The 13,521-nt window shown below is 36.0% G+C and overlaps 1 protein-coding gene across 2 annotated transcripts in view; it reads right to left on the bottom strand.

The window, feature by feature from the left end:
* RGS22 (regulator of G protein signaling 22) overlaps positions 1–13,521 on the bottom strand; it is a 108,898-nt gene that overhangs the window by 62,913 nt on the left and 32,464 nt on the right. For both annotated transcript variants that reach the window (XM_047728135.1, XM_047728136.1), the window contains 6 exons: positions 13,320–13,481; positions 9,859–10,033; positions 8,855–8,988; positions 2,751–2,865; positions 1,204–1,326; positions 114–215 (listed from right to left, as the gene is read on the bottom strand). In XM_047728135.1, the coding sequence (XP_047584091.1) occupies positions 114–215; positions 1,204–1,326; positions 2,751–2,865; positions 8,855–8,988; positions 9,859–10,033; positions 13,320–13,481 (811 nt within the window). The remainder of the gene's footprint in view (positions 1–113; positions 216–1,203; positions 1,327–2,750; positions 2,866–8,854; positions 8,989–9,858; positions 10,034–13,319; positions 13,482–13,521) is intronic.

Genomic DNA, 13,521 nt, shown 5'->3' with positions numbered 1-13,521 from the left:
TGCTGCCTTTTTGCGTGTAGTCCCAGATTTCTTTTGTTTGGAGCTGGACACAAATTTTTCATTTCTTTGTGTACTTAGAGCCGCACACTGAACCCTAATTAGTTACTACTTACTTGGGCTTGTTTGCATACTTTAAAAGGGTGAAGTGTTTCTCCGTAGAAAAGCTGATGATAAGCCTGTAGGTCAAACCAAAAGTACACACCGTTCTTCCACAACTGTAGATGGAGAAAAATATATAAATCATTACCACCCAATTATTAAAGCTCTAATTTCAAATATAAATAAATTTTTTAGCTTCTTGGTGTTACCATAAATCAGGTTCAATTTAAGATGGTCTTATCTTCTATTACAAACTGGCAATACAGAAAATATTTATTGGTATTGTCACTAAAATATTATATGTTTGCATGTATGCCTTTTATGTAATTAGCCATTAAAACAGAAAGCAATCTAGTTAACAAAGAGTAATCACATATTTCTGGCATGAAACCAAAACCTGGAGGTATTTTGATATATATGGACAAATATATATCATACTAAAACCAAACACTACTCTAATAATTGAGCTAGTGAAATATTTTACATTTAAGCAAAATGAAAAGAAAACAAAACTGGCAATGAGTTTTGTTAATTAATGCACTATCCATTGCAGCTTCTAATTGTAAGAGCTATTAAAAATGAAAATAAAGAATTCATAGAAATCAACTCTGAATTTAATATATATTACATGGAAACAAAAACTCAGGAGAATAAAATATTGTTAACAATGCAAGTCAAGGGGCTCCTGGGTGGCTTAGTTAAGTGTCCAACTCGATTTTAGCTCAGGTGATGGTCTCTGGGTCCTGGGATCAAGCCCATGTCTGGCTCTATGCTCATTGAGGAGTCTGCTTCAGGATTCTCTCCCTCCCTTTCCTTTCTCTGCCCCTCCCCTCCACTGGCACACTCTTTCTCTATATATAAAATAAATAAATAAGTCTCTAAAAAAAATAATCCTTTAGTTTTCTTTGTAATTCTCGTAGGATAGTGAACCAAGAGAATTACAATAGAGATGTTTATATTTTTACTAAATATTTAGCATAAAATTTCTTACCAGAAGATACGGGAATTTTAACATCAAATGTAATTATTTGAGCACTGAATTCCTTCAATTTTTCTTACTTTAAAATGAAGTAAAGGCATGAAATTAAAATCATTATCTTCTACCTTGTTTCCTGAATGCTCACAGAATTTAGTAAAGAAGAATCCAGCTCTATTTTCTACATACAAAGATTGCAACAAATTTTCCATGTCAAATCCTCCCAAAGCACCATCGGCCATGGCTTTAACCTAGATAACAAAACAGAAGTCCATGATCCATCCAGAAACATGATGATTTTTTTATGACACTGTACAACATGGTTTCATAAATTCTGCCAGGCTGTCATTTTCCTGCTGGACTTCAAAAATTTTTTTGTAACATATAAGTAATTAATGCAGTATGTTCGCATTTGACTGTCATTTAAGAGTCATTTATGGAGCCAACTATCGCAGCAGACTGCCTTCTATTATAAACCAATCTTAATTTCAAACTTAATGTTAGGGTAACTTCTCAACCTCTATTATTTTCACGTTTCAGGCATAGCGATACCATTTTAGGAGTCTTCCAGATCTCTGTTGGTGGCCTCATTCCTACATATTTACTGTTATGTTAGCCTTGAGGTGATGCTGTAATGGCTACAAGAGAGTTATAAAAAGAACCATCTTCAAGGCCTCTCAGTGCCGCTCATTAACTGTCCTCAGGGGGACCTCCTTAGACAGTCTCCCCCTGTACAGGTCACAGCCTTCAGAATGTAAATGGTAATATAAGTTCTCATAAAACTCTGTTATTTGGGGGCCTCTGTGCCAACAATGCTGGCAACCCTATTACCATTCTTGAAACACAGAAAGCTGGCTACTTCCCCAAGCATAAGAGTAACTTTAGAATACGAAAAAGCATCTACTGTTCACAGGAACTCTTTGGTATTTGCTGTGTGGAACTCAGACTTCTTTGTAATCTTAAGATAACTGTGGCATGAACAATTTAAGGTATTGTTATAGTGTTTCTCTGCCTCTCTCTTTATCCCTCTACTAAACATATTCTAAAGTGAAACTGTAATGTTTTAATAATGTTTAACTGTTGGCATTCCAAAAATTAAAAAAAAAACATTATTTTGGTAGGGAAAAAAAGCCCTTCTTAGAAGTAAAGAAGAATTGTTTGCTTAGAATAAAATAAAAAGTTATACAAAATTATAGCTAAGTGTTCAGACTATATTGGGACTACCAAAGTTTCTACATAAAGTATAATCCTTAGGAAATATAAAATTGTCATCCCTAACTGGTGTAGAAAATCCAAATTATCAAGGTAGCCACACACTGGAAATACTCTGCTTTATAAAAATTCTGTTTCCAAAACATAACATCAAAATTGTTTTTTATCAACTATTAGCAATTTAATAAAAATAATGGATGGTCTTATTTTGTACCTAAGGTGTACACCAAACCAGAAGACAGCTGTCCTTGAAGATAGTAATCAATGGAGTATATAGCAACATGGTATTACAAAAGGAAACACAGAGAAAATTTTTGGATAAAAATCTTTTTGGAAGGAAAAAATAAAATGTGTTGTTTAGTAGAGAAAAAGTACTACGGTAAATCAATAAAAACTTTCTAAAATCAGGGGACATTGGTCAGTTAAATGAAGGATCAGATAAATCAGTTCTCAAAATACTTACCAAAGGTTCTTCTGTGTAAGTGTATCTTCTATCCAGCTGGGGCTTCAGACATTCAGAAATGTCAGTAAAAGATGTTAAGCGAATAATATTGCTGCTTTCCAACCTGTGCCTCAGCCTAAATTATAAGGATAAGAACTCATGGATCAATATGTATTAAGCACCTTTGGTATACGTGACACCAAATCTTAGGAATGCATTTGAGCACTGTGAGAGAATAGGGGGGGAAAAAGTGCAAGTTATCAAGTCCAGCCTTTAAGAAGTGGTTGAGAAAATGAAGTATAGTCCTACAGAAAGAACTCTCGATATGATTAACTGCTGGTTGAATGAATTCAAGAATATATTATAGATGTCAAATGACTGGGATGGATAACAATGAGAAGTCCCTTTGAGGTCTATTAGTAATTAAAGAAATGGGATTTCCCTGAAAAATGGGTATGGTGTGTTTGTATGTGTGTGTGTATGTTTAGAGGGGTTCTTGAGATGGTGAGAAGAGTGAGCAATATGTGAAAGTAGATAGGGAAAGCCTTGTTTAAAAAGCAGCAAGTTAGATGGGATTGGGAGGGAGACAAACCATAAGTGACTCTTAATCTCACAAAACAAACTGAGGGTTGATGGGGGGGGGGGGGGTTGGGAGGGGGGGTGGGGTTATGGATATTGGGGAGGGTATGTGCTATGGTGAGTGCTGTGAAGTGTGTAAACCTGGCAATTTGCAGACCTGTACCCCTGGGGATAAAAATATATGTTTATAAAAAATAAAATTAAAAAAAAAAAAAGCAGCAAGTTAACTGATTTGCTTAGGGCAAGAGGACACTAACAGTTAAGTAAACACTATATAACACAAACCAAACACTGTGCTAAATACAATTCACATTATCGTATTTAATCCTCACAACAGGTGGGATTCATAAGGATTTATATGTGGTAGTGTGGGGTGAGATAATGGAAGACTATGAAGCTAGACTAATGACTTGGCACATTATCTTTTTATACTTTCATATCCAGCTACCTCTCCTTACCTCACTGCAATTATTCTGAGCCTTACTTTCCAGCTCCATAAAACATGCTGATCCACTTCACCAATATATCGGCTCCAATCCAGCAGCAGATTGCTTTGCAGGCTCTTCTCAGACCAAAGATAGGTATGACATGCTTCTGTTTCCATTCCCCGATGTAGTAGACACTATTGACTGACTGGCCAACTCAGCACTCATTCCCAGTGACATGCCTCTGTAACTAGCACCACTGAGATACTGAGAAAGCTAAATATTCACTTTCTAAGACCGACTTGCAGGGATGGATCGTCATGTGACACAGTTATGACCAATGAGATACAAAACAGTCTGCTGGGGAGCTTCTAAGAAAGCTTGTTTTCCCAACCAAAGGGAAATATTTAATGAAAATTGAGCATCTTCTTTATGATTTGAAAGACTGATATCAGGAGCTATAACACCAATGAATATGAAAGAATGGCCAAGAACATTACAAAAATTCAGGACCTAATATTTTCAGTCCAAGGAACAAATACTGGCAGTTGCCTACCCTCAGATTTCTTGCTCTGTGAGAAAAATAAGCCCATTTGTCTAAGCCATTGTTTTCTGTTAAGTTTTCTGTTATTTGCAGCTGAACACTCTTAAATTACTATCAACAAACATATCCACCTATACTTATCCTTATTTCCTTCCATCCTGTCTCAGGAAAAAGTATCCCATCTCTTATCCAAGGTTAATCTCATGGCCTTTGTTCTTGAATCCTTCCTTCTATTCTCCTTTGAAAATACAGAGCTGCTTCGTTCTTGTTGGTGTTTTAACTTTTCCCTTTCCACTAGATACTACCCTAGGCATATAAACAGGCTCAAGTCTCCTCCACCCTAAAAATATTGTTTTCTGCTTCAGAAAATCATCAAATCACAAAGGAAGAGAGCAAGAAAAAAAAAAGGAACAAGGGAATTACAAAATAGCCAGAAAACAATTAACAAAATGACAGTAAGTCACTACCTATCAATAATTATTATAAATGTAAATTGACTAAACTCTCCAATTAAAAGACACAGAGTGGCTTGAATGCACTCATACGTGCTAAAAGGAGTATATGGTTACAACTCTTATGAAATATAGTTTTCTGATATCTAAAACAATTTTTAAATCACATGAACTTTGATTTAGAAATTCGACTTTGAGAAATTAATCTTGCAGACATATGCATACATGAAATACATCAAATGTATAAGAATATCCATTGCAACATTGTTTTTAATAATGAAAAATATTGGAAATAATGTCCATGTCCCTCAATAGAATATAAATACAATGTTTGGCATAAAATCAAAGATAACTAGATATAAGGAGAGATAAGATTATAATAATAAGAAACAACAGAAAAAACACATTATAGTATACGTATAACTAAACTAATAGATAGCATATACTGCTATGAGACACCTTCTCCAATGAATTCAGTAAAAATAAAAGTATAGAATAAGTGGATAGCATGTAACTAATTTTCAACTATGCATATATTTCCAATTTTGAAAATAAAATAATTTAATTTCAGCAAATGACACAAAAAAACTTTTAGATATTTTCCACTACATAGAAAATAATCTCCAAACTCCCTAATGTGACACAAAAAAAATTGACTATCTGAACCTCATTTATTGTTTTAGCTTGTTTCTTGCCTTTTCACTGTAATACCCTATTCTCTAGTCACAAAAGACATAAAAACAATGCATAGTTCTCAAAATTGAACTTTTCTCTCAATTCATACTTGTATATTTTTATCACTTGAAAAATAAAGGTAACGCTTTCTTCATAAGGGTGCAGTAAGAACTGATACAATGCAAACAAAGTACACCAAACCTCATTAAGTGCTATTTCTGGAAATGGCAGGCAGGGTGATTTGGTCCAACTCTCCCTTTGAAGACTAATTAGATAAATTGAAAAATACAAAAATTAATCTGCTAAAAGAAATTTGAGTGCTAACAATGTAGTTAAGAATTCTAGGGCCAACAGAAATAAACCCACAATTACATGGTCAATTAATCTTTGACAAAAAAAGGCAAGAACATGTAACAGGAAAAAAACATTCTCTTCAACAAGTGGTTGAGGAAATTGGACAGCTACATGCAAAAGAATGAGACTGCACCACTTTCTTACACCATACACAAAAATAAACTCAAAATGGATTAAGGATCTAAATGTGAGATCTAAAACCATGAAACTCCTATAGGACAGCACAAGCAGTTATTTCTCAGACATTGGCCATAATCACATTTTTCTGGATATGTCTTCTGAGGCAAGGGAACCAAAAGCAAAAATAAACTATTGGGACTATATCAAAATAAGACGCTTCTGTACAGCAACAAAACAAAACAAAACAAAACAACAAAAACAACCAACAAAAACTAAAAACAATCTATTGAATGAAGAAGATATTTGCAAATAACATATCTAATAAAGAGTTGGTATCAAAAATATATAAGGAACTGATACAACTCAAAACTAAAAAAAAAGAGTCCAATTACAAAATGGGCAGAAGACATGAACAGACATTTTTCCAAAGAAGACACACAGATGGCTAACAGACATGAAAAGATACTCATCATCACTCAGTGTCAAGGAAATGCAAATCTAAACTACAATGAATATCACCTGATACCTGTCAGAATTACTAAAATCAAAACCACAGGAAACAACAAATGTTGGTGAAGATGTGGAGAAAAAGGAGCCCTCTTGCACAGCTGGTGACAATGCAAGCTGGTGCAACCACTGTGGAAAACAGTACAGAGTTTCCTCAAAAAGTTAAAAAGTAGACTACTCTACAATCCAGCAATTGCACCACTGGGTATTTACCCCCAAAATACAAAAACACTAATTCATGTATGTATATTGTACATATACAATAGTCAAATTATGGAAGCAGCCCAAGTGTCCATCAATAGATGACTGGATAAAGAAAATGTGGAATACATACATAATGGAATATTACTCGCTCATAAAAAATGAAATCTTCCCATTTGCAATGACATGGAAGGACTTAGAGAGTATAATGTTAAGCAAATTAAGGCAGTCAAAGAAAGACCAATACCAAATGATTCTACTCATGTGGAATTTAAGAAACAATACAAACAAGCAGAGAGAAAAAGAGTGAGACAAACCAAGAAACACATACTTAACTATAGAGAACAAACTAATGGTTACCAGAGGGGAGGTGGGTGGGGAGACGTGTGAAATGAGGTGTTGGGGATTAAAAAGTACATTTATAACGATGAGCACTGAATAATGTATAGAATTGCTGAATCACTATATTGTATACCTGAAACTAATATAACACTGTATGTTAACTATACTAGAATTACAATTAAAAAAACTTTTAAAAAGGTAATATAACTGACAATATAAAAAAAAGAGGTAGTTTATATTTACAATGAGTATTACTCATTGAATAGAAAGAGTGAAATCTTGCCATTTGCAGCCACACAGATAGATCTAGAGAATATAATGCTGACTGAAATAAGTCAGAGGAAGATGAATACCATGATTTCACTCACATATGGAATTTAAGGAAAAAAACAAAGGGAAAAAAGAGACAAACTAAAGGAACAGACCTTTAACTACAGAGCTTAAACTGATAATTATGGGGGGGATGGGTGAAACAGGTGAAGAGGATGAAGAGTACACTTACCTTGGTGAGCACTGAGTAATACATGTAACTATTCAATCAGTATAAACTAATATATACAGAAACTAATATAATATTGTAAGTTAACTACATTGGAGTTAAAATTAATAATAATAATAAATTTTTAAAAAGGTATTCTGGGGCCAAAACTCATTGAGGAAGGAAAATTCCCAGAGGCAAGGATTCTGGGAAGGTATCAGAGTAGGAAGTACCAGGAACCTGCTTCCCCACCAGACCACAGTTTCACTGGCAGATCTAAAGTAACTATTTTAGAACTCTGGAGTCTTTGCTTAAGGCTTTCAACTTCCAGAGGAAGCCTTGGAGAGTAAATTGTGGTTCATTTTGGTCAATTAGAGTTGCTGGCACAACAGCAACAGCTAACCTTCCCCCACTCCCAGCCCCGTGGCAGACAGTTGTGTCTGTGTTCTGGAGCGTTCTGCATATAGTTGCAAGAGCCAGGGCGAGCAGAAAGGACCCTGTCCACCAAATCTCAGGGATCTGAGCTCTGATCTCTGCTGCTGCAGATCAAAGAGGTGCAGAAGAGGAACGTGGCCCCTGGGGTTGCTCCTCTCCTCTTGGTTGCAAGCCCAGTCCCCTTCGGGCTGAAGTGACTTCCGGGGAATTTAAAGAAACCTTGCCCTTTTTACTTCATTTTCTCTTTTGCCTCCTTTCAGAAGCCAGACATGAAAGATTAGGGCATTCAAAAGCAAAATGCATATGCAGGAAAAAGTTAGAAAGAGACCACACATGTCCAGGAAAAGGCACATACTAGAAAAGACCTAAGAAGACCCTAAGTTTTACCTCAGGCTGACCCTTGGTGCAGTCTACAATTAAAAAAAAAAAAAAAATTAAAGATAAATTTAAAATGGTGAAATTCATGTCATATGAATTTTATCTCAAAGAAAAAAAAAGAATAAAAGTGAAATAACAAATTAATGGACCAGCAGATCCCACACCAAAGTTAACACCAAAGGTATTTTTTTAGGTTGAAGGAAAATAATCCCATTTGAAATAAAGAACTGTGAAAAGAGTATGTATGTGGGCAAATCTAAATGAATAAGGTAATATATGCTGTCTTAAGTAATGACAAAATTCTTGAGAGTCTTACAAGTTTGCAAGTTTGAGCAATACCAAACTACTGAATAAGGTCAAGTAGGAACTGGAGGGAAATCTTCTCAGAAGTCTTTTGACCATACAGCTCATAAGAGGGTGGAGATCAGAGGCACCATCTATTTCAAAAGACTAGTCTCAGGAGTTCTGCCCCTAATTCAGAGTATGCATGACTCTAATATCTATCACTGAAATATAAGGAACTCCTATTTAAAAAAAATCAGTGTATTCAGTTTTTCATTTCTATTTAAATTTTCAATTCCTCAAAAATCTTATCATTGCAGAATAACACTTGACACATACAAAGGTGTACCTACCCTTTCTCAATCACATTGCCTTTCGAAGAAATTAGAGACAAAGACTTGCTCCTCCATGGTTTTTGAACTGCTGTTTTTACTCGAGGTGGTTTCTTGGGAGATTTAGGACGTTGTAATAAATTAGACTCTTCTTTCTAAAAAGTGGTAAAATAATACACGAAGTGAAAAATGAGCCATATGAAGGGGGGAAAAAAAAGGCAGGAGACTAAAGCATACTCTGCCCATCCACCTTAAATTTGTTTTGTGAGCTTGCACAGTGATGGAGGACATCTGGGTCATCCTACCCACATGTACTCATACGTGATGCTCAAAGAGACACCTAAAGTAAGTGGGGGAACGCGCCACATGGATATCTGGAAGAACAGTGTTCTGAGTGAAGGGAACAGCAAGTGCACCACTTCCAGATTTTTGCCTGGTGTGTTCCAAGAAATGGAGAGAGGCCAGTGTGTTTAGAGTAGACAAGGTTCGAGAAGACAGGAAATGAGGCCAGGAGGTCAGCAGGGATGTGTTTAGCTGTGTAAAGACCTTGGATTTATTCTGAGTGAGAGAGGAGGCCCCTAGGGAATTCTGAGCAGATGAGTGACCTGGTCATATATATATTTTTTTTTAAGATTTTATTTATTTATTTGTCATAGAGAGAGAAGCGAGAGTGAGCACAGGCAGACAGAGTGGCAGGCAGAGGCAGAGGGAGAAGCAGGCTCCCTGCCGAGCAAGGAGCCCGATGTGGGACTCGATCCCAGGACGCTGGGATCATGACCTGAGCCGAAGGCAGCTGCTTAACCAACTGAGCCACCCAGGCGTCCCCTGGTCATATATTTTTAAAGGTTCACTCTGGCTGCTTGGAAAAGAACAGATCATGGTTTTTCCTAATGCGTAATTGTTGCAGCATGTACATTAATAACAACCCCCCAAAAAGTTAACATAAGTATTAGTGCACAAAATGCAAGCATGGATATTTTATCATAAACTTAATAAAGAGATCAAAGTAGCAATGTCTACCTGACCTGCATATCAGATATCTGTGGAATACAAGATTTAGGTCTTAATGGCAAGAGGGTTGCCATTTGTGGAAAAGGGTCAACATCCTTCCTTGGTTTCTCTTGACGGAGGTGCCAGAATTTCAGTTCAGCACTAGCATGTTTCACTGAGGATGAATGAGTAACACAGAATCTTGGTGCCCTAGTCAAAGGAAAAACAAATTTAAGATTAAGCTAGCAATAAGCCTCAAAATTTGAAGGCCTACAAAATCTAGAATGCCAATGCTCACAATTATGTCTTACCAAATCCTTTTTCTAAAAATTCCCACTTTTTTCTGCTGCCTCACTTAAAAAATGTTTTTCTATGATATATCAACTGCCTAAAATCACACTCACTCAAAGAGGCAATATACATTAGGAAAAAAATAATTAATAAAACTACATTCAAATTACTATCTGCTTGATAAGAAAAAGAAATCTATGTATCTATTGATGAAGGAATTTTTTTAAGATTTTATTTATTTATTTGACAGAGATTACAAGTAGGCAGAGAGGCAGGCAGAGAGAGAGGAGGAAGCAGGATCCCTGCTGAGCAAAGAGCCCGATGTGGGGCTCGATCCCAGGACTCTGAGATCATGACCTGAGCCGAAGGCAGAGGCTTTAAACCACTGAGCCACCCAGGCGCCCCGATGAAGGAATTTTTAAAAATAACTTTCAGTTTTGAGTAAAATGAACACAAAATGCACCTGTGGTCATTTTAAAGCAGTAAAAAGAAGGGGCACATGCACCCCAATGTTCATAGCAGCAATGTCCACAATAGCCAAACTGTGGAAAGAACGGAGATGCCCTTCAATATACGAATGGATAAAGAAGTTGTGGTTCATATACACAATGGAATATTACTCAACCATCAGAAAGGATGAATACCCACCATTTGTACTGCCATGGGTGGAACTGGAGGGGATTATATTGAGTAAAATAAGTCACAGAGAAAGACAATTATCGTATGGTTTCGCTCATATGTGGAACATAAGGAATAGAGCGGAGGACCACAGGGGAATGGAGACAAAACTGAATGGCAAGAAATCAGAGAGGGAGACAAACCATGAAAGCCTCTGGACTCTGGGAAACAAACGGAGGGTTACAGAAGGCAGGGGGCTGGGAGGATGATGTTTATGAAGGAGGGTACATGTTGGGATGAACACTGGGTGTTATACACAACTAATGAATCGTTGAACACTACAACAAAAATTTACAATATACTATTAGCTGGCTAATTGAACATAATAAAAAAACTGGTAGATGAAATTCACATTTTAAAATATACAAACATTTTTATAATGTTTAACTACACAACTGAAGTGGATTTTGATTCATATGTTCTATTTTCAAGCCTTAAATTTAAAGATAAGAATTAGTTTTACAACAATTTATATAAATGACAGACCAACACTACTTCCAGAAGCCCAAGAAAAAGAATGTTTGGCACAATGTCAAGGCCACGTTTAATTGGATGGCTATCCTGGTATTTAGTCTGTGGGCTAACTCTTTATTGGCTACAGAGCTAACCCCAGCTGTCAGGCCTGATGCTAATTGCAGCTTGGACCAGGTTTTCCTCCTGATGCTACAGCCCAAAGATGAACTTTCACTCCATATTTCAGGTCCTGGCAAGAAACTCCCTTTAAAATAGAAAAAAAGCAGATATTGCCCTGATGTGAACACAGGTTGGGAATGGAAGAAAATCCAAAGTTCATAATTACTTTAGATTCAGAGAGAACACTCAGAGAGAACACAGATCTGGGTGGTCATCCTAACTATATTTCAGAACCTTTACTTGCAGACTTGGAAATACCCCAAGTGACCTCTTATTCTTATGTCAACCAGTAAGTGGGAATATCTACAAGGTCCTCATCCAGTAAAGCAGACATGTGCTGATCAGAAAACCTAAGTGTCTCAATTTTCTGATTTCCATCATTCTACTATACTCATATAAACCCCCATAAGTCTCTGTTGCCCCTACCATTATAATCTTGCATAATTATTTCATTCATAGCATTAATTTTTTATTAGCCACTGTGTAAATTCATCAAATATTGTGGTATAAATTTCATGGTTAATTATAAACTGGTGTATTATTTTTCATGCTTCCACCATATGAGCTCTCATGTACACTGTACACATCTTAATTCTCAAACTCTAGAGGGTGGGAGAAGGTATTTGTCACATAATACCATCAAATGAACTGTATTCAACATGGTGTGTGTATGTATGTGAATATGTACATATGTGTGTGTGTATAGATCCCAATAGAAGAATGGGCAAACGAGATAAATAAGCAATTCATGAAAACTGAAATCCAAATGACCAAATGACCAATCATGGAAAAGATTACCAGCCTCACTAGTACTCAGGGAAATGCCAGTTATAACCACAGGACATCAATGACACACCAAACACATAGGCAAAAATTGAGAAGTCTGACAATGTTAGATGTCACCATGGATTTACAGCAATGGGCACTCTCTTATTCTGTTGATGAGAGCATAAGTGGGTACAACTGCTGTAGAAAAATGGATATGTATACAAGAATATACATTATAGTACTGCTTTTAATTGTGAAAAGTAGGAAACAACCTAAGTGTTTAAAAAAATAACAATTATCATATATTCAATAAGTGGAATACCAATATACATCAATGAAAATCAATAAAACTCTTAAACACAATTACAGACAATTCTCAAGTGTAATGTTGATAGGAGACCCAAAAGAATGCATACAACATGTTTCCATTTATATCAAGTCGTAGAATAGGCAGCAATAAGTATAAGCTTGGGTATTTATTTGCATATATGGTTGGTAAAACTAAAGAAAAGTAAGAGGAGATGCCTGGATGGTTCAGTCAGTCGAGTGTCTGACTTCAGTTCAGGTCACGATCCTGAAGTCCTGGGCCCAGAGTCCTGCATCAGGATCCCTGCTCAGCCAGGAGCCTGCTTCTCCCTCTGCCTGCTGCTCCCCCTGCTTGTGCACTCTTTCACTCTCACTCTTTCTCTCTGTCAAATAAATTAATTAAAAAATCTAAAAAAAAAAAAAAAAAGATTCTTAAAAAAAAATTTAAAAAAAAGAGTAAGAGGATGATAATCACGAAAGTCAGAATAGTGGTTCCCTCCAAGGGGGAGTGAGGATGTTGTGATTGATAAGGGACCTTCAAGGGTCTTGGCAATGTTTTATTTCCCAGCCCACGTAGTGGTTACATAAGTATGTGCTTCATGATATTCATTAAACGGTTGTTTGTTGCTTAAATTCCACATATGAATGAAATATACAGTATTTATCTTTCTCTGACTGACTTCAAGGAAGGCAAAAGATAGAATAATCTTATCATTTTAAATCTCCATAAATTATAAATCAGTAAGACAAAAATGTATAACTTGTAACTCGCCTAGAAAAATTTAAAGCAATTAAGTTTGATTCACTTTATTTTTCTTACCAATATAGAAGTAAGGGTTTTACAACCTCAGCCTGAATATTTCTTAAGTGTTCTTCATTCCACTGAGATGCATCCAGCAGCTTAAGTTTTGATAATATTTCTGCAGAAAGGTAGCAATCTCCATTGCTTACCAGATAGTATTTTTTCATCCTCTCAAGATGTCTAAAACAAAATAAACCCACACACATTGCTATGACATTCA

Source organism: Lutra lutra, chromosome 4 (assembly GCF_902655055.1).
Source record: "Lutra lutra chromosome 4, mLutLut1.2, whole genome shotgun sequence".
In the NCBI taxonomy this organism is placed as follows: domain Eukaryota; kingdom Metazoa; phylum Chordata; class Mammalia; order Carnivora; family Mustelidae; genus Lutra; species Lutra lutra.
This window is presented reverse-complemented; position numbering and strand designations above follow the sequence as displayed.